The sequence below is a fragment of the Hypomesus transpacificus genome, chromosome 26, assembly GCF_021917145.1.
Source record: "Hypomesus transpacificus isolate Combined female chromosome 26, fHypTra1, whole genome shotgun sequence".
NCBI lineage: Eukaryota > Metazoa > Chordata > Actinopteri > Osmeriformes > Osmeridae > Hypomesus > Hypomesus transpacificus.
Window position 1 is genome coordinate 6796921 of NC_061085.1, and position 19798 is coordinate 6816718.

Below are 19798 nucleotides of genomic sequence, written 5' to 3' on the forward strand. Positions count from 1 at the left end.
CAGCGAGGACGAGGCGCTGGCCCAGAGCGACGGCCACCACTGGAAGAGGAGCACCTTCGACCGGCTGGGCTTCCCCCACGCCCTGCTGGAGAAGAGCCTGTCCGTCCAGACCAACCTGGCCTCGCCCGAGCCTTACCTACACCCCTCGCAGGTACACACACACACACACATATATAGGAGACACTTGGCTCTACAGCACAGAGATAGGTTTGGGTTCCTATTCTGTCTCGCTCGCAGACACGCCCAAGCATGCGGTCATGAATTTTTCATGTCGTGCAGAGGAATATTTTAAGAGCTGGAGCCGGGGAAGGCGATCCCGAGATCGGCTTATGTAATATCCATACCGCATACCCACAGCCGCTCTCTCTGAACAAGACAGGGATCAGACCAGGCCCTTCACACGCACGTACCAACACGCACTAACACATACACAGAAACGGACACACACACACACCCTTCGCACACATACACACACGTCCAACCCCGCAGTGGTGTGTGGGGGTCCCTGGTATTTCGGGGGCCCCCGGTGTGTGGGGGGCCCCTGGTGTGTGGGGGTCCCTGGTATTTGGGGGCCCCCGGTGTGTGGGGGGCCCCTGGTGTGTGGGGGGCCCCTGGTGTGTGGGGGGCCTTGGTGTGTGGGGGCCCCTGGTGTGTGGGGGGCCTTGGTGTGCAGTAGCGATGTAAGAGACAGACAGCAGGCCCCGAGTCTGGGTGTGAAGACAGTCTGGAGTCCTGCCACACTTAAAGGGGGACTGGCTCAGAATTAGAGGCCAATTTCCTCCACACACCCCCCTCCCTCCCCAGCCACTTTCCTCCTCATCTCAACCCTCCAGTTCCCTCCCTTCCTCTCACCCGCTCCTTTGTCCGCCTGATGAAAGCTTTCCAGTCGACGGCTGTTAATAGCGAGGTAACAACGTCCTGGAGTAGCAGCGATCGGGGGCCCTGTCTAAAGGCTTCAGCCCAAGTAACATCAAATATGAGAGTTGAGGTGATCGTCGAGGTGCAAGCAGACACTGCTGAATTCTCACCTAAACTCTCATATTGAATATGCAGTAGAATAGGAGAGGATAGAGGGGGTCGTTTTTCTCCACCTCTCACCCCGAACACTTTGTCTGCGGATGGGGAACCCTAAGACGTTTCTGCAGGAGAGATTTGTCAGGCTAATTATCTCTCTCTCTCACTCCAGACCGAGACAGTTTTGTCTCTTTTATTCACCCCCTGTCCTCTTTAATTATGATTGTGCTACAACAGAACAAAGCAATGTTAATCAACCCCTCCCCTCCTCTCTCCGCCTCTCTCTCTCTCCCTCTCCTGCTGTTTCTACTCCCCCCACTCTCTCTCTCTTTCATTCCCCTTTCCACTCCGCCTCTCCCTCTCTCCGTTCCTCTGCTACTCTCCGTCATTCTCTTTATCTCCCTCGCCCTCCCTTCCTTCCTTCCCCCCTCTCTTTCTCCACCTCCCTCCCTCGCAGTCGGAGGACCTGGGCGCCTGTGCCCAGTTTGAGGCGAGCAGGAACGCCCGCAACATGATGCCCAGCGCCAGCTGCGGCGTCTTCCCCGAGTTCACGCTGCGCAAGCCGTCCTCGGAGACCGACATCGAGAACTGGGCGTCCAAGCACTTCAACAAACACACTCAGGTAGCCCTAACACCTCCCCTGTTTCTCTCTCCCAGCCCCACACACACACACACACACACACGAGGCGGAAACCGAATGACACCCTCCCCCTCGGACCCCCACCAGGGCCTGTTCCGGAGGAAGGTGTCCATCGCCAACATGCTGGCGTGGAGCAGCGAGCCCATCAAGAAGCCCATGATCGTGACGTCGGACCGCATGGTGAAGAAGGAGGCGGTGGAGATCTTCAAGCTGGTGCAGACCTACATGGGGGACCGGCGCTCCAAGATCCACCCCCTCACCGTGGCCCTGGAGGTGGGGACCGCCTGCTCTCTCTCTCTGACTCTCCCTGACTCTCTCTCTTTGACTCTCTCTCCCTCTCTCTGACTCTCTCTCTCTCACTCTCTCTCTCTATGACTCTCTCCCTCTCTCTCTGACTCTCCTTGACTCTCTCTCTGACTCTCTCTGTCTGACTGTCTTCAACTCTCTCTTTGACTCTATTTTTCTCTCTCTGTGACTCTCACTCTCTCTCTGACTCTCCCTGAGTCTCTCTCTCCCTGACTCTCTCTCTCTGACTCTCTCTGAGTCTCTCTCTCTCTGACTCTCTCTGAGTCTCTCTCTCCCTGACTCTCTCTCTGACTCTCTCTGAGTCTCTCTCTCCCTGACTCTCTCTCTCTGACTCTCTCTGAGTCTCTCTCTCCCTGACTCTCTCTCTCTGACTGTCTCCAACTCTCTCTTTGACTCTCCCTTTCTCTCACTGTGACTCTCACTCTCTCTCTGACTCTCCCTGAGTCTCTCTCTCCCTGACTCTCTCTGAGTCTCTCTCTCTCTGAGTTTCTCTCTCTCTGACTCTCTCTGAGTCTCTCTCTCCCTGACTCTCTCTCTCTGACTCTCTCTGAGTCTCTCTCTCCCTGACTCTCTCTCTCTGACTCTCTCTGAGTCTCTCTCGATCTCTCCCTGACATTTCTCTTCTCTCTCCGCTTCGCCTCCTCCATCTCATTTCCTGCGTGCTCCTTTTCGAAACCGGTCACGTGGAAACGATCTTCTGAGTCCTGTTCTCTCCCCCCCCCCCCCCCCGTGTGTGCGTATCCTCGTGTGTGTGCGCATGCATATCTATGTGTGTGTGCGTATCTGTGTGTGTGTGTTTGTGCGTATCCGTGTGCGTGCGCGCGGCAGGTGGCGGTGCGCGGCTGGAGCAGCCAGGGCTTGCGCGACGAGCTCTACATCCAGCTGTGCCGCCAGACCACGGAGAACTTCCGCTACGACAGCCTGGAGCGCGGCTGGGAGCTCATGGCCGTGTGCCTGGCCTTCTTCCCCCCCACGCCCCGCTTCCACTCCTACCTGGAGGGCTACATCTACAGGCACATGGACCCCCTCAACGACACCAAGGGTACCCTCGCGCTCCTCTTTCGTTGTTTTCGGGGATCGGGGGGGGTAGGAACGACTTTGATTGACCGACTCGAGGTGAAAAGAGGTTGTGGCTATTGCCAGCTTGTTTCGGTGGTTTGTTTGTGGGGTGTGTGTGTGTGATTGGGGCTTGTTGCCGTCCTACCCCCGCTGAGGTAACGAGCCTGTCAGATCTTCCAGGGCCCCCCCAGTCCCTCTAGATAAACACGTCTCTTCAGTCCTGCCTCGCTGGACCTGTGAAGATGAACATTGCGGGGAACTGCACAGCAATTTGGACTCATCTAGTCATTTCATCTCTGTCTTGCCTGCCGAGAGTGGGTTTGAGTGTAAGTGGAGGGGGTGTGTCTGTGTGTACAAACTGTTATAATAGTAACATTTCTACCACAACACACACACACACACGGTACACCCTCGCACACTCTGCTATACGGATAGCCAAGATTCTCCATTTCATCATACCGACCCAACACACACACGTACACTTACACACCCACACACGCATTCCGCCATACAAATACTCAAGATTCTCCAGCACAACACTTGAGCCACACACACACACACACATTCCAGGTGCTGGCTGCTCTCCCTGTGCCTGCAGCAGAGACACTGTCTCCCCCCCTTCCTCCCCCTCTTCCTCCTACCCCCTCTTCCTCCTCCCCCTCTTCCTCCTCCCCCCTCCTCCTCCCCCTCCTCCTCCTCCTCCTCCTTCTCCTCCTCCCCGTCTTCCTCCTCCCCCTCCTCCTCCTCCTCCTCTTTGTCACTCGGAGCCAACCCCGTCTCTCACTGTGCCTGGACTGTGTGGGTCACCACCACGACCTTTGCTCAGTTTCACTATGCCAAATATATGTGTGTGTGTGTGTGTGTATGTGTGTATGTGTGAGGACCGTATGATAGCATTTTACTTTGGGCTCACCACTCCAGTGGCTATTTCCTGTGTTTTCATAAAGAATCACTCTGTCATGAAGACGGTTCCTGCGTCTAATGTAGCGAGAGGTTGGGTCTGTGTGACAGATCTAGATGATGACAGATATATGTGACAGATCTATGTGACAGATCTAGATGATGATAGATCTATGTGACACAGGTTACTTTGCCTGGGTCAAGCTTACCTCCAGTTTCAAAGTACTTTATTTATTGACATAGCCTGTCAGTATGTGTTCTGACAGTGCCGGTCTCCCTGTCTGTCTGTCTGTCTGTCTGCCTGTCTGTCTGTCTGCATGCCTGTCTGTCTGTCTGTCAGGCTCTCCCCCACTCCACAGTCACTCAGTCTGACCCATATACCAACAGCTGTCTCTAGTCTGCAGCCCAGAGGGGGAATGTTGTCTGAGACTGGGCTGGGCTGCACTGTCTGGACTGGGGCTGGGGCTGGGGTCGGGGCCGGGGCCGGGGCTGGGCTACACTGTCTGGACTGGGGTTGGGGCTGGGGCTAGGGTCGGGGCCGGGGCTGGGCTACACTGTCTGGACTGGGGTTGGGGCTGGGGCTAGGGTCGGGGCCGGGGCTGGGCTACACTGTCTGGACTGGGGTTGGGGCTGGGGCTAGGGTCGGGGCCGGGGCCGGGGCTGGGGCTGGGGCTTGGGTAACCATGAAAAGTTCTGAGTAGAGAGGCTTGTGTCAGTTTGACTGTGCCTCCAGTTGTGTTGAATTTCCTATCAGTTCACGAGGCGTTGACTCTGTACCTAGGATACTGTGTGTTGGTTTGGGTGTTCTCTCTATGCACTGACTCTGCTTGTGCTTTCATAGACGACTGTTGGAAATTGATCAATCCTAATCCCAAAAAAAACGATATCTTTGTAAATGTATAACTGTGTGTGTGTGCGCTTCTTCCAGGAGTGGCCATCAGCAGCTATGCCAAATACTGCTACAGGAAATTACAGAAGGCTGCTTTAACCGGAGCTAAGAAGGTATGCCCTCCATTTCCTCTGGGTGATTATCTCTGACCCCTGACCTCTAACCCTGTGTGTGTGTGTGTATTTGTTAACGTGTGTTTACGGCAGCCATGCCATTCCAACACACACTCTCTCGCGCCAGACCATTTGTAGCCGCGCCGCACGGGCTTCCTCCAGGGTTAGCGTTAGCCCAGCAGGGAGAACAGCAGCCCGACATGCCCAGGATGAGAGTCTTCAACGGGGCTCTGTGCGCTAGCGCTCCCCCCCCCCCCCCCCCAAGACCCCACTCAGCAGGTTAATTAACGACCCCGTTCACGCTGCTCCTGATTAAGAATTCCATATCAGGAAGATGAGCCCGGGGGATTGGAGGGGGAGAAGAAAGAAGGGATGGGATTGGAGGGAGAGGAGGGGAGGGATGGGATTGGAGGGAGAGGAGGGAGAGGAGGGAGAGGAGAGATTGGATTGGAGAGGGATGGGATTGGAGGGGGACGCCGTGGGGACAAACACCACGCCTCCGCCCTCATCCTCTATCTAGACACAGGAACACAAACCCCCAGTCCCGCTCATCTCCGCCCCCCCCTCCCCCCCACACACACACACACGCACGCGCACGCATGCAACCTTTGAGTTAGTGAGGTAGAATGGGGCCAGTGGGTGTGTTGGTAGATGAATGAGTAGATAGGCTGAAGCCTCATTAGTGATCTTCTGCTTCTGGGCTTCATGTGACTTCCTGACTGCCACCGGTGTTTTGGTGTTTCCATTTCAGTCGCTTTCAAAAAATATATTATATATTTCCTCCCACAGCTGTGTGTGTGTACAAGTGTGTGTGTGTACGAGTGTGTGTCTGTCTTAATTGAATGATTGTTTCAGCCAGCCTGCTCATAATGCAGCTTTATTATCTTTATTATGAATGTAAATGTCTGCTGTTGCTCCTGCTGAGAGTGCTGGGGTGGGTCCATTTATCTAGCAGGAGTTTACACACACACACACACACACTATCGCTCTCTGTCTCTCCCTCCCTCCATCCCTCCATCCCTCTCTCCCTCATATTGATTCCTAAACCAGTCCTCCAATTAAAGGGGGCCTTGAGGCAGATGTGTGTTGTTCCCCCTCTGTGTTTTCAGACGGGATCACATGACACAGTAGCCGGGGCGGGGGTGCCTCCACGCCGGGTGTCATGGAAACAGCCTCCAGGAGTACATTCCACTTTTCATTTATCCTCCCCGTGACCTAAAAACACACTCCAACAACCCAAACCAGTCAGTCGGCCTGTCGATACCCTCTCGTCGTCCTGGTTTCACTCGATCCGGCGCGGCCGTGCAGGGGGTGGGGGCCGTTGAGGGGGGGTGGGGTCTGCAAGGCCACGATGCTCTCCGCGGCAATTTGCAGCAGGCCGTCGTTCCCTCTCCCGCCACTAGAGGGCGCCAACTTGCCACGTTGAGCTCACCTCTTTGAGCGCCCGGAGGAACGGAGGCAGGAAAGGAAGGGAGGGGGGGGGGGGGGAACGGAGCGATAGAGAGGAGGTGAGGAGGAGGGAGGGAGGGAGGGATAGGGCGAGCTGGTGAGAGGTAGGGGGATGGATGGATGGAGGGCTCGTGTCGGGGCGGGGCGTGGAGCCTGTGTCCGTGTCAGCCGTCGCCCCAGTGCTGCATGCGCTCCCGTCTCCCGCGGCGACGCCAGCCTGCGCTAGCGGGCGCGGGCGGTTGGCAGAGCGCGTGCGAAACGTGCGGCGCGTGCCAGGATCTCCGCAGGGTGCTAATAGAGGCAGTTTGTCACTTGGTGGACCCCACACACACTCCACAACCTTAACCCAAAGGCAGGCATGTGACTGGGATTAACCCATTGAAAACCTTGTGGGGGAGATGGATTTGTGGTGTGTCTGCCCCCACACATTCACCGCAAGGTCCATGTGTGTGTGTGTGTGTGTGTGTGTGTGTCTGCAGGGTCTCCAGAAGCCCTGCCTGGAGGAGATCAAGCACGCCAGGAACGCCATCTTCAGCCCCTCCATGTTCGGCTCCTCCCTGGAGGAAGTGATGTCGCTGCAGAAGGAGCGCTACCCCCGGACCGGCAGCTGCCCTGGGTGCAGACCCGCCTGTCAGAGGAGGTGCTGGGCCTCAATGGGGACCAGACGGAGGGCATCTTCAGGTCAGACTCGGGGGGAGGGGGGAGAGAGGGGCCGAGGGTTTGGCCTAGGGTTAGGTTAAGGGTCACAGCTGGAGAGATATAGGTGGAGGGATGAGATCCTGCATTAAGAGAGGGGGGGGGAGGATCTCGTGCCTTTATCTCTCCACCTGAGAGCTGTGTGTGAGAGGTGTGTGTGTGTGTGAGGGGTGTGTGTGTGGCAGTCTTCCTTAAACCTACCTTTTGACCTTTGACCTCCCCAGGGTTCCCGGCGACATCGACGAGGTCAACGCCCTCAAGCTCCAGGTGGACCAATGGAAAATCCCCACCGGACTGGAGGACCCACACATCCCAGGTAACCCCTCTTCTGACTCTCTCTCTCTCTCTCTCTCTCTCTCTCTCTCTCTCTCTCTCTCTCTCTGCCTCTCTCCCTCTCTCTCTCTCTCTCTCTCTCTCTATCAGCAGACACACCAAGCTGTCAGAGTGTGTGTGGCTCGTCAGCTTCCTGCCCCAGGCCCTCTGCAGTGCTCTACTTCTCTCTGTATAATTAGCCCTTCCACCCAAAGCATGCTGGGAGATGCCGCCGCAGGTCACATGACTCTGCAGGCCTCTCTCGATACCCCCCCCCCCTCCACCCCCCTCTTAGATAATAATAAAACCACTCTTGAAAAATAATAATAGAACCACCCTTTAAAAAGAAAGAGGGGGGGGGGGGGGAAATGGTCTCTCCTTGAAGGGAGATTCAGTGAGAGAGCGACAATTCCTGAGAGTCCACGGCAGGGTCACGGCAGGGTCATCGCTCAAAGCTACGCCGTCAGCAGCAGAGACGCACTCGGCTGACGCGCCTCGTCGTGTTTCCTCGTGAGGGCGCGCGTGTGTGTGCGCGGCTCCCCGTGTCCTTTATGACAGGTCGTCCTTTAGAGGACGCCACAGGAGTGATGATGGCGACTGTGGCCTTGGAGCGCTGGAGGAAGCTGTGTGTTCTGACCACCGGACTGTTTCTGGTTCTTGATTGGATGGTCTGCTTAATGATCAAATACTGAGGACCAATGCAGTGGCACAATGTATTGGCGGTTAACAGTATCCTAGAAACATCTCTTTCCTTTTGTCTCTGTCTCTCTTCTTTTGATCTATCTTGGCTTCGCTCTGTCTCTCTCTCACTCTCTCACTCTCCGTCTCTCTTTCTCTGTCTCTCTGTCTCTCTCTCTCTCTCTCTCTCTCTCTCTCTCTCTCTCCTCTCTCTATCTCTCTCTCTCTCTCCCTCTCCTCTCTCTCTCTCTCTTCCCTCTCTCTCCCTCTCCTCCCTCCTCCCTCTCTCTCTCTCTCCCTCTCTCTCCCTCTCTCTCTCTCTCTCTCTCTCTCTCTCTCTCTCTCTCTCCTCTCTCTCCCTCTCTCTCCCTCTCCTTCCCTCCTCCTTCCTCTCTCTCTCTCTCTCTCTCTCTCTCTCCCTCTCCTCCCTCTCTCTCTCTCCCTCTCTCTCCCTCTCTCTCCCTCTCCTCCCTCCTTCCCTCTCTCTCTCTCTCTCTCTCTCTCTCTCTCTCTCTCTCCTCCTCCTCCCTCTCTCTCCCTCTCCTCCCTCCTTCCCTATCTCTCTCTCTCCCTCTCCTCCCTCCTTCCCTATCTCTCTCTCTCCCTCTCTCTCCCTCTCCTCCCTCCTTCCCTATCTCTCTCTCTCCCTCTCTCTCCCTCTCTCTCCCTCTCCTCCCTCTCTCTCTCTCTCTCCCTCTCTCTCCCTCTCCTCTCTCTCTCTCCCTCTCTCTCCCTCTCTCTCCCTCTCCTCCCTCCTTCCCTCTCTCTCTCTCTCTCTCTCTCTCTCTCTCTCCCCTCTCTCTCCCTCTCCTCCCTCCTTCCCTATCTCTCTCTCTCCCTCTCTCTCCCTCTCCTCCCTCCTTCCCTATCTCTCTCTCTCCCCTCTCTCTCCCTCTCCTCCCTCCTTCCCTATCTCTCTCTCTCTCTCTCTCCCTCTCTCTCCCTCTCCTCCCTCCTTCCCTCTCTCTCTCTCCCTCTCTCTCTCCCTCTCTCTCCCTCTCCTCCCTCCTTCCCTCTCTCTCTCAGCGTCTCTCCTGAAGCTGTGGTACCGGGAGCTGGAGGAGCCTCTGATCCCTCATGAGTTCTACGAGGAGTGCATCACCCACTACGACAGCCCCGAGGCGGCGGTCAACGTGGTGCTGGGCCTGCCTCACATCAACAAGCTGGTTCTGTGTTACCTCATCCGCTTCCTCCAGGTACACACACACTCACACACACACACAGGTCAACTGGTGAACACACACACACACACAAATGCACGTGTCAAATGGAACACACCCAATGTGCGGGAGAGGGCAAATTGCTCACGTGTCGTCAGCAGGGTACCACTTCCCTGAATATCGAAGATTATGATGATTCAGTGTGCGTGTGTATGCATCATTTGCAAACTGTGGTACATAGATTTGCAACACAAATTCGCCCCATAGGGAAGTTACAGTACTGGCATTGTTCTCTATCAAATGTCTCATTTTTTGGGGGGAAGCACTTCTATCTTTTGAGCTTCACCTTATCTCAGCTGACCTTTATTTTGCTTGTCCATAAAAGAATTTGCGGGTCATCACTGGAATGTTTATCTGCTTGCAGCAAAATGGTTTCAATATATGTCTCGACAGTGTGCTTTTCAACCTGTCTCTGTCTCACCCTGTTCCCCTGTCCACATATCCTGTCCCTTCCACCCCCCCCTCCCCCCCACACACCTCTACACCTATACCCCCCCCCCTTCCCACCCCACTGCTACCCCTACTGCTCCGCCCCTCCCCCCACCCTCCTCCCCCCACCCCCCCTCCACCCCCCCAGGTGTTCGCCCAGCCTGCCAACGTGGTGATCACCAAGATGGACGTGAACAACCTGGCCATGGTCATGGCCCCCAACTGCCTGCGCTGCCAGTCGGACGACCCCCGGATCATCTTCGAGAACACGCGCAAGGAGATGTCCTTCATCCGCGTGCTGGTCCAGCGCCTGGACACCAGCTTCATGGACGGCATGCTATAGCCCCGCCGAGCACACACACGCAGACACATACACACACACACAGTCCCCGTGCACTCCCTCTCCCCGTACATGGTATCGCACCCCGAGACATACCCGCACACGCGAACGCTAAGCTCACAGAGGAACGCGTGCATACGGTGTCAACCAAACGCACGCGGGCGTCCCCGTGTCGCGTCCCCATGTCACTTCCCTCTCAGCGTGACAGGCCCCTGGATGTTCAGGAAGGGGGCCGAGAAAAATCCGCGGAAGAGAAAAAAATATCCAAACGACATGCATATATGACTCGTATGCACGATTCAAATGTACTCGATTACGGGGAAGCGCGTGTGGGAGGGAGAGGCATGCAAATCCATGAAAACAAGAAAAATAGATAAGCAGGTGGAGGCTGACCTGCAATGTGGACCATGAACAGGGCCCAGTCCTCTGGCTCAGCAGCCTCCCCCCCCCTCCCTTCCTCCTCGTGTTAGCCCCTCCCCCGAAACGAGGCCAGCGAGGAGTTTGGCTTCAGCTGGTCCTGAAGGTCGCGATGCCCGAGCACCAGAAAAACGCCCCCTTCCTCCACCAAGAACCCCCAGGAACCGAACCCGACTACTCCCCCCCCCCCCTCCAATTCCTGTTGGTGGTAGAGAATCCGTTGGTCTGCAGATCTGTTGTGAGCTCCGAGCTGCCGTAGAAGAGCCGACGGTCTCTGCTGTGGTTTGGAACCGTGGGGGGGCGGGCGGGGGGGGGGGGCTTACTGTAGAGGGGATCACAGAAGCACTGCCAACTGGGATCTGTCTCAGGAAGTGATGTCAGACACCGTGCCACAGCTACACCGGGACTTCCTTAAAAGACCCCTCCAGAACTGTCGATTCACCCCCTGCACCCCAATCTGTAGTTGTCACCCCACCACCACCACCACCTGCACCCTGGAGACCAACAACCACACAACCTCTACCCCGGCCCCCAAACTCCCCACGAACCTCCATGGTCCCTGACTCACACCTTTGTACTCTCACATTACTACAAGTTGTGAATGTGTCTTTAAAAAGAGCTCCGTCCACCCTGTCTGTCTGTGTTGTGGACAAATGTTTCGTGTCACACGTTCAGAGACCGAGACACGTTTGATTTTGTATCGTCCCAGAACAATTGTTTTCTTTGTTCGTTTGTTTTTGACAAATCGCGTGTGTTTGTTTGTATGTAACAGAGTTCTAACATGGTTTAACCCACCGTTTTCATTTTTTTTTTTTATATATGATTTAATTTATTTCTATTTATTCGAGCAAATATTTCTTAATGCCTTTTTTAGACTGTATAGTTCAACATTCAGCGTGGCTTTATTCTCTTTTTACGTTTGAACACATACGTGTGCGTGCGTACGTGCTCGAGTGCGTGCGTGTTTCCGAACACTGTAGTGCACCTACTGTACATCACATGTTCCTCCGCACATACATGTTGATATGTGACTCTGTAATGTACGTACGTCTGAGACGGAAGTCCTGCTGTACGACATCGATTCCATCGTTCTGAGACGCGTCGAATGGACGGTTGTCAAAGCCTCGACTCTCTTAAACCTATAAACACCTTCTTTCACACACACATACACACACACACACACACACTGTCCTGACATTATCTCACGCTTTACAAAAGCTAGCATCGTTTTTTTTATTCACACAGCGCAAGTATGGTACGAATGTGTTTTAGGGTTTTTTTTGTGTATTTTTTTTCCATTTGGATGTCATGCTAGGAGTGCTGAAGCAAAGGAATGTGGGAGAAGGTTAGGGAGTAAAGGGGGGGGGGGGGAGATTGTGTGCCATGCTAATTCACTCCACCCTGCTACTCTCACACTCACCACACACGGCATTGGCCACTTGTACATCAAGGCACTGTACAGATTAGTGTGCAAAAACAAGTTCAGACTAGTGAAAAGAGCCTCATACGATTCAAGGGTGACCGCAGTGCAAATGTATTGTAACAACAGGGTGTTCTGTTTTAGTTCTTTTTGAAAGGTAAGAAAGGTATTTCTTGAGTAGAGTTACAGAATGTTTGGGCCATCCACATTTGCTATAGTGAAGTGTTTCCCCACCAAACGATTCAAAACCTTTTGGCCCCTTAAGAGCTGAATCCACATCTAAAATCACTAATTCTGGGCTTGGGAAACAAGTGTAAAATACAGTGTGTTGTGACGTTTGTGTGTGTGTATGTGTGCGTGTGTGCAAGGCTGTGTTTGTGTGTGTGTGTGTGTGTTTGTCTAAGAGATGGTAGTAGATAGAATAGAATGCAGTTATGTCATGCTTTGACCCAGCAAATTGACCAATCAGCATGCAGAACTAGGGTCTTCACTCTTTTTAAACATACTTTTACGAAAGCAAAACATGAAACTAGATACTTACAGAACAGATACTTACAGAATGAATTTACAAAACCCAGAGTTGTTGCAGTATTTAGCTTTAAAAGTTTCAACTGAGAAAAGATTGCTCTTTTTTTTATTTTACTAATTTCTTGATTCCTGTTTTGGTTTGTTTCAACAGATGTTCTCTTACATTCAGTGTACATACTGTTCTTATAATTATTAATGTAATTAATATGACTGAAGTTGAACATAAGGTGAGAGGCAGCTGCTATTTGTTCTGTGCTCTTCACAACGGCATCCTTTTTTTCCATCTTAACGTCCACTGTGTCACTCACGCTGTTGAAGAGAAGACTTGTTAAGAGAAATGGACATTGTTTAATAAATGATGAAAATACGAAACATGTTTTGGTGTTTATTGATAATTCACTGAATCGTATGACAGACATTAATTTACGTCGTCCAAGGGTCTGAGGCCACTGAATGATTTGTTGAACAAACAGAATGAATCTGAATCTAGTTCAGATTCAGAGTCAAGTACAAAAAGAACACCTTTCAGTATATTGGTCCTGAATTGTCTAATATTCGATAGTTTTCAATCCACTTGACTTATTGTTTGTAGTTATTAAACAAGCACAGTACTGGACGAGCACACGCACACACATCCATTATTACTAAATATTTAAATCAATGTTATAATTTTTTTAATTAATAGTTCAGTCCGTCTACTGAGACTGTGTAAGCAATCAAGATACTGAAAGAACGGAAAAATAAGACACATTTTTCTGACAATCCCAACAAACAGCCTGAACGTTCACCTTCATGGAGTAATGGTCAGGTGCTCAGTTTAGATTTGAAACCAGTGTAGGTGTGTCTTGGCTGCAGCAAAATCAACCCTCTACTTTTTTATCCACATATTAAGTATTACCGACTGAAGTATTTTATGAAGTAGGCAAAGTTGTCTTTGACTGAGATTAGACCTCAAATAGGTTATTTTATGTAAGAGATGCAATACATGAGAAATCATATCTTTTTAAAGGATAGATTGTCAAACAGACAAGTTGTAACTGTAATTGTAACTTTTGTAGAAAGGTAAAGGCATTCTTTTTTTGAAGTTTTCTTTAATAAAGTATTTTACCAACTATTCACTCATAAAGGTGTCAGACAGGAACCTAAAATGGATCCATCAGAAACATGCAGGTTTTCACTGAACATTATAGTCATGTCTCAAAGGAAGGGTAGGCCAGCTAGCTATTGTAGCTTCTGTTTGACACAATTCAACCCAAAATAACTCACCCCCTCCCTTTAAAACCACTCCCACCACTCAAAACCACTCCCACCACAGTGTACGCAGGTGGGTAGGTAGACGGACAGGGAGCCCATCCAATCATTTGTCAGGATACGGCTTAATGATTAATTGTGTTTATTACAGTCTTGCAACGCCCACAGATGTCTTATTGATTTAATGTTACTGTCAAACCTTAATATGTATTGGTTGCTATCAATATGTGAAGATAATTTCAGCAAAGATGAAAAAAAGTGCTTCTCAACAACATTGCCTACCCTGCCTTTAACTCTTCCTAAATAACTATATAACACATTTTCCCATTATAAATAGAAATGTTCAACGATGTGAACAGTAAATTAAAGCAGATTAATGTTGAATTTTGATGATAAAATATAATTAACAAAATACAGATACAGCAATAACCATATTCCCCTTCATGACTTGTGGCAGCACAAGACAATTGAAAAAACGTTTGTAGAAATGTCATCGAAATCTGTGTCTTTGTATAAAAGCCACATGTAAAACACACTGTCATGTTTATCAACAAAACGTTTTTGTTCTGCATGTTAAAGATGGTGTGTTTTGTGTTTTTTAGAAGTTAAGTTTGACCATTATAGGAAGCCACATTGCCATGAGGGCTACACTCACTGGACCAGTAGAGGGAGCCGAGTTACAAGACACTTCTTTAACATTTACTTTTGATGGTTTAGAAGGCAGGACAGATGGCAGGATGGAGGTTATGACAGGGGCGTTGCACAGATTTGAGGATGCACATCCCATCAGGACACCGTTGAATGAACCAGTCACTGTAAAGGAAGAAAACACACTAATGCTGTACTTCTTTTTTATGCATACAAGGTTCTAGGTAACACAGACGTTCATGGGAATTTCAGCCTTGGAAACACTCACCTTTGATGCTAATGCAGGTATCCTCCGCTTCCACACAGTTCACAGTGGTGTTACACACCGTGTCTGACTCACTGCTGCAGGAAGAACAATTTCGGCCATTTGGACTGAAGACTGCAATGAAGCATATTAGGTCAGGTTAAGTGTTCTTAGTAGTACGGTATCAGTTCAAGGATGTTCTAACATTGGATGTTCTTCATTTGCAGGTAACAACTCTGCTAACATACAGTTGTCTATATACTTTCAAATATTAAAATCATTGTTATTTGATCTGACATGGTCTAGCTGAAATTACTATTTGAGATATAAATTGTACCGGGTGAAGTCAGGTTGTTGCAGCTGTCTTGGTCACAGCAGAGCTGAGTTTGACGAAAGTTTGCGAAGCCCAGGTTCACGGACAGTTGTGTTGTTGTGACGTTCAGAGGTGTCATGCAGTTGGATGCCGCAATACAGGACTTATTTACAGATGGGTCTGGATACAATAAGAACATGTTTAATGTTAACAAGAATGTTAAACTTCTTTTTGAAACAAGCAGAATTTTTGTTATAATGGACTGTTAATGATTAAGGAACAGAGTCAATATTTGGATATGGTCTTTATATGGATAACAAAAACTACTGTGAGATAGAATGGAGGCTTACAAAATAAGACTGCTTTAATGATTCACCTTTGTTAATCACCTATTAGAAATATGATTCACCTTTCATGCTTGAAGACTGGGTTGTAAACTGGGTTGTAAAATGACATACATCGTTAGATGAGCAGTTTTTGACTGGTGGATTTGTGCATGTTGCATCAGTACAGGTGACACACTGCAGTGACTCCCCTGGAAATTTACAAGAACAGAATAACACACATCCATTCAACACATCAATCATATTATCAAATCATAGACCAACTATAGACTTAAGTTACTTCACACCTGCATCCCACCATCACTCATGTATATTCCTGAGAACCTCCTTGGTTGTGGTTCAGCTCAGTACAGTATGCTGTGTTACCTGTGAGGAGAAGAGCCCAGGTAATGCAGAGAGTCAGGATCAGCTTCATCTTGGATCGGCAGGTGAGTGGCAGGATGGGCAGTAACCTGGTAGGCTACGCTGAGAGACAGAGCGCTTTATAAAGTCTTAATCATCCCACTCACCAGGAACAAGGATACAAACAAATATGTTTGGCTGTTACATCCTGTATTAAAATGTTGTTTCCATAACTACAGAACACCTCTATTGATGAACCTTTCTGCAGTTCTGCATAACAGCCCCCTCTAATGGTATGTTTAGTTCACTATAATAATACAACTTCAGTCATGATTTACACACATGCAATCTTGTTTTATTTACAGGAACATATTTGCAAGTTATCATTAATTAATATAAAAGCAAACCTTTTTTTGAATCAACTTTGATTTGACAGATTTTTTAAGTGTGTGAAGTTGCATCCAAAGTATTTTATTGCTGTGCTGTCTTTACTGATAAGATGAAAAAGTATACACTTACCATAGAACTGTCCTTCCATATTGTGTATTCTTACTTAACATGATCTATATCAATTATTATTAGAGGCTTTAGTACTTTTTCTGATCCATTTTTGTCTTGTCTCACACGGAATTACAACTAAAAGAGCTGTTTATCCAGGGAAAATGGTATTGGTGCGCAGTACATCAATCAAACTTCATACTATACACACACATCCATTATTACTGTATATTTAAATCAAGGTTAACATTCTTTTTACAAATTAATAGTTCAGTCCGTCTAGTGAGACTGTATAAGCAATCAAGATAATGAAAAGAACAGAAAAATAGAAATGTTCCTGACACATCCCAACCGTCGGCCTGAACGTTCACCTTCATGGAGTAATGCTCAGGTGCTCAGTTTAGATTTGAAGCCGCTGCAGCAAGAGCAACCCTCTACTTTTTATACACATTAAATATTACCGACTTAATTATTTTATGAAGTAGGCAAGGTTGTCTTTGACTTCGAAGATTAAACTTCTAATAGGTTATTTTATGTAAGAGATGCAGTAGCCCGTCCAATCATTAGTCAGGATACGGCTTAATGATTGGTTGTGTTTATTACAGTCTTGTGACGCCCACAGATGTCGGATTGATTTCATGTTACTGAAACCTTTATATGTATTGGTTGCTTTCAGCAAATGTGAAAAAACTGCTTCTCAACCACATTGCCTACCCCTGCCTAAATAATTAAATTGTTACTCTTTGTGTGAGTTGACTGGTGGATTTATGCATGTTCCTCTATTAGAGTTGATACACAGTGATGACTCCCCTGGAAATGTACAAGAACAGAACAACATAATCAAATAGCCTGAGTTTACTGTAGTTGACACTTGGAAATAATTGACAAAAAATTGAAATATCTTACAATACCAAGCAAAACAACTACATATATACACAGTGCCCTCCATAAGTATTGGAACAGTGAGGCCAATTCTTTTATTTTTGCGGTAGACTGAAAACATTTGGGCTTGTCTCAAACAATGAATGTGAGACCAGAGATCAACACTTCAGCTTCTATTTCCGGGTATTTACATCTGGATCGACGAATTAGAAAATAGCACCTTTTGTTTCGAACCCACTTATTTGCATGTGAGCAAAAGCATTGGAACATGTGACTGACGTGTATGTTTTGTTGCCCAGGTGTGTCCTATTACATACATTATTCAAACAATAAATAGCACTGAATGTCTACGCTCAGGTTCAGATTGGGTAAGATAGATTTTGCCTGTGCAGACTGCATTCAGAGGTGAAAACTACATGGATCTGATGCACAACTTTGAAAATAGCACCTGGCCCAGACAGATGTCAGGTAGGGCCCTAGGGTAGCGTTGAGCGGCTAGTCAAATCATTCTTCTGCTCCTCACTGCCTCCCACCCTGGACCCTATGCAGTTTGCATTCCAGTCCAACAGGTCTACAGACAATGCCAGACTATGCACTCTGCTCTCCCTCACCTGGACAAAGGGAATACATTTACATTTACATTTAGTCATTTAGCAGACGCTCTTATCCAGAGCGACTTACAGTAAGTACAGGGACATTCCCCCAGAGGCAAGTAGGGTGAAGTGCCTTGCCCAAGGACACAACGTCATTTGGTGTGGCCGGGAATCGAACTGGCGACCTTTAGATTACTAGCCCGACTCCCTCACCGCTCAGCCACCTGACTCCCTGTTACGTATTTGAATACGTATACGTATACGTATTTGAATACTGAATACGTATTTGAGGATGCTGTTCATTGACTACAGCTCAGCATTCAACACCATCATCCCCTCCAGACTGGTCTCCAAGCTTGTGGGCCTGGAACTAAGCACCTCCCTCTGCAAGTGGAGTGTCCTTGGGCAAGGCACTTTAACCTACTTTAACCCACTTTAACCTTGGGGGGAATGTCCCTGTACTTACTGCAAGTCGCTCTGGATAAGAGCGTCTGCTAAATGTAATGTAAGTGGCTCTTCCACTTCCTGACAGGAAGGCCACAGGTGGTGAGCGCACCTCATCCACACTGATCACCATCTCCTTGTTCACTCACGACTGTGCGGCAACGCACAGCTCTAACCTCCCTGTTAAGTTTGCTGACGACACAACCATCGTGGGCCTCATCTCTGACAGTGACGAGTCAGTCTACAGACAGGAGGTTGACACCCTGACATCATGGTGTCAAGACAACCTCTGTGGTAACCAAGGGGGATAGCCAGGAGCGAACAACACTGCACTACTCAAAAGCACGGTTGGTTGGACGAAAATAGCAGGTGTTTATTTAACCAAACGACCAAACAAAACACAAGAATAACTTAGAGTCTTCCTCGGTTGAGGGACTGGTCTGGACTGGTCTGTCTCGTCTTGTCTGGACCTCCCACTCCTTATTCTAGTGATCCCCCCCCCTGCGGCAGGGCTGGCGCGCCTTTTATGGTGTGGCCATCCTCCATTCCACCCATGAGCCGCACCTGGGCAGCTCATTGTCTCCTGTGGGAGCGGCCCCAGACACAAGGAGACAAAAACATCACACGTCATTGTGCTACAAAGTTTGTCTGCTAGCATGTTGTGCTAGCTAGCTATTTAAACAGCCCCACTCTTTACAGTCATTGGTTAAGACAAAGGCATGCAAATGTTCCATGGCTCTTCTTCATTGGCTCCTTGCGTAGACCTGGTGCGCGTGTGTGCGTGTTTGTTTGAGTGTGTGCGTGTGTGTGCTTTTTGACACCTGTAAGCTTGACCACATGATTTACCCAACACAGATAAGGCCAAACATCTTTTATGGCCTCTCCAGTAAGAGAGAGTGGTCAGCCCAGGTCACCTTGTTTACATATGCCTAGTGTTACCCAAAGTTCAGATTTGGGGGTAAGCCTCTCTCTACACACAAGGAATGCTGAACACAGAATCATTCTTATACAGGATAAATGTGTTACATCTTCAATTTTTCCAACACATACCTGCCCCTGATCACCTGACCCCGAGCTTGCCGGTGCCGCTGTCCATGGTACTGATCAGAGTGCCTGTGGTGTCTTGGGCAAGCCCTGTGCCTGAGCAAGACCACATCAACAGTAAGGTACATTCAGTACAATCCTCATACGTTCTGCCTTTCTACAGTACCCAACTTGGCAGCATTGACCGTCACTTACGAGCTGTGTCGTAATTGGCTACAAACCAGTTACATGTCTCCTTCAAAGCTGTAAAAACAGGAAGAAAAGATTGTACTAGCATCACAGGCAGGACAGGTCTCGATGCTGACTCAGTTGGTCTGACTCAATAGTTCTCAACCCTGGTCCTCAGGGCCCACCTGTTGTTTTCGATGTTTCCCTGGTCCAACACACCTGATTCAAATGAATGGTCGTTACCAGGCTTCTGCATAGCTAGATAACGACTCATTCAGTTGGAGCAGGGAAACATCTAAAACAACAGGTGGGCCCTGAGGACCAGGGTTAAGAAGAGGGTCTTGCAAGCTCCGTCAGAGGTATACGGACCACTGTTCACTCCGACCAGGAGTCGAACCGACTACCTCTGACTTCCTAAGCGCCACCACTACCAACTACGCCAATAAAAAGCTAGCATTCGTTGACACGGGTGGCCTGTTACATACTTGAGGAGTGAGTTTCACCACACACTGGCTAAACACAACTTAGAAAAAAGCCCCTTTTGTTCAAACTCACCCATGTGTCAAAGTTTAGCATTTTTCTAGTGTGATGCTTCACCAGGCTTTCACCGCAGCCTC

The 19798-nt window shown here is 49.4% G+C and overlaps 2 protein-coding genes across 2 annotated transcripts in view; one reads left to right on the forward strand and one right to left on the reverse strand.

The window, feature by feature from the left end:
* The window catches only part of arhgap39 (Rho GTPase activating protein 39), an 18024-nt gene extending 4338 nt beyond the window's left edge, over nt 1–13686 (forward strand). The window contains 10 exon segments of the mRNA XM_047050034.1: nt 4–151; nt 1472–1636; nt 1742–1927; nt 2789–3002; nt 4848–4921; nt 6850–6963; nt 6966–7051; nt 7291–7382; nt 9083–9252; nt 9854–13686. Of these exon segments, the coding sequence (XP_046905990.1) occupies nt 4–151; nt 1472–1636; nt 1742–1927; nt 2789–3002; nt 4848–4921; nt 6850–6963; nt 6966–7051; nt 7291–7382; nt 9083–9252; nt 9854–10048 (1444 nt within the window). The 3' untranslated portion in view covers nt 10049–13686.
* A 100-nt stretch (nt 13687–13786) lies between these two features.
* LOC124487482 (protein RoBo-1-like) lies at nt 13787–15709 on the reverse strand. Its single transcript, XM_047049853.1, has 5 exons — nt 15577–15709; nt 15276–15401; nt 14891–15046; nt 14578–14688; nt 13787–14474 (listed from the first exon to the last, which is right to left on the reverse strand). The coding sequence occupies exons 1-5, from the start codon at nt 15623–15625 to the stop codon at nt 14260–14262; spliced, it is 657 nt and encodes a 218-aa protein (XP_046905809.1). The 5' UTR covers nt 15626–15709; the 3' UTR covers nt 13787–14259.
* Between the last annotated feature and the right edge of the window lie 4089 nt (nt 15710–19798).

Bases quoted from the DNA above. Each gene is read 5' to 3' on its own strand.
- LOC124487482 (XM_047049853.1), bottom strand. From the start codon at position 15,625: ATGAAGCTGATCCTGACTCTCTGCATTACCTGGGCTCTTCTCCTCACA. The intron at 15,047-15,275 runs GTGAATCATATT...TATTGTATCCAG, and splicing joins CCAGTCTTCAAGCATGAAAG to ACCCATCTGTAAATAAGTCC. The intron at 14,475-14,577 runs GTGAGTGTTTCC...CTTCCTTTACAG, and splicing joins TACCTGCATTAGCATCAAAG to TGACTGGTTCATTCAACGGT.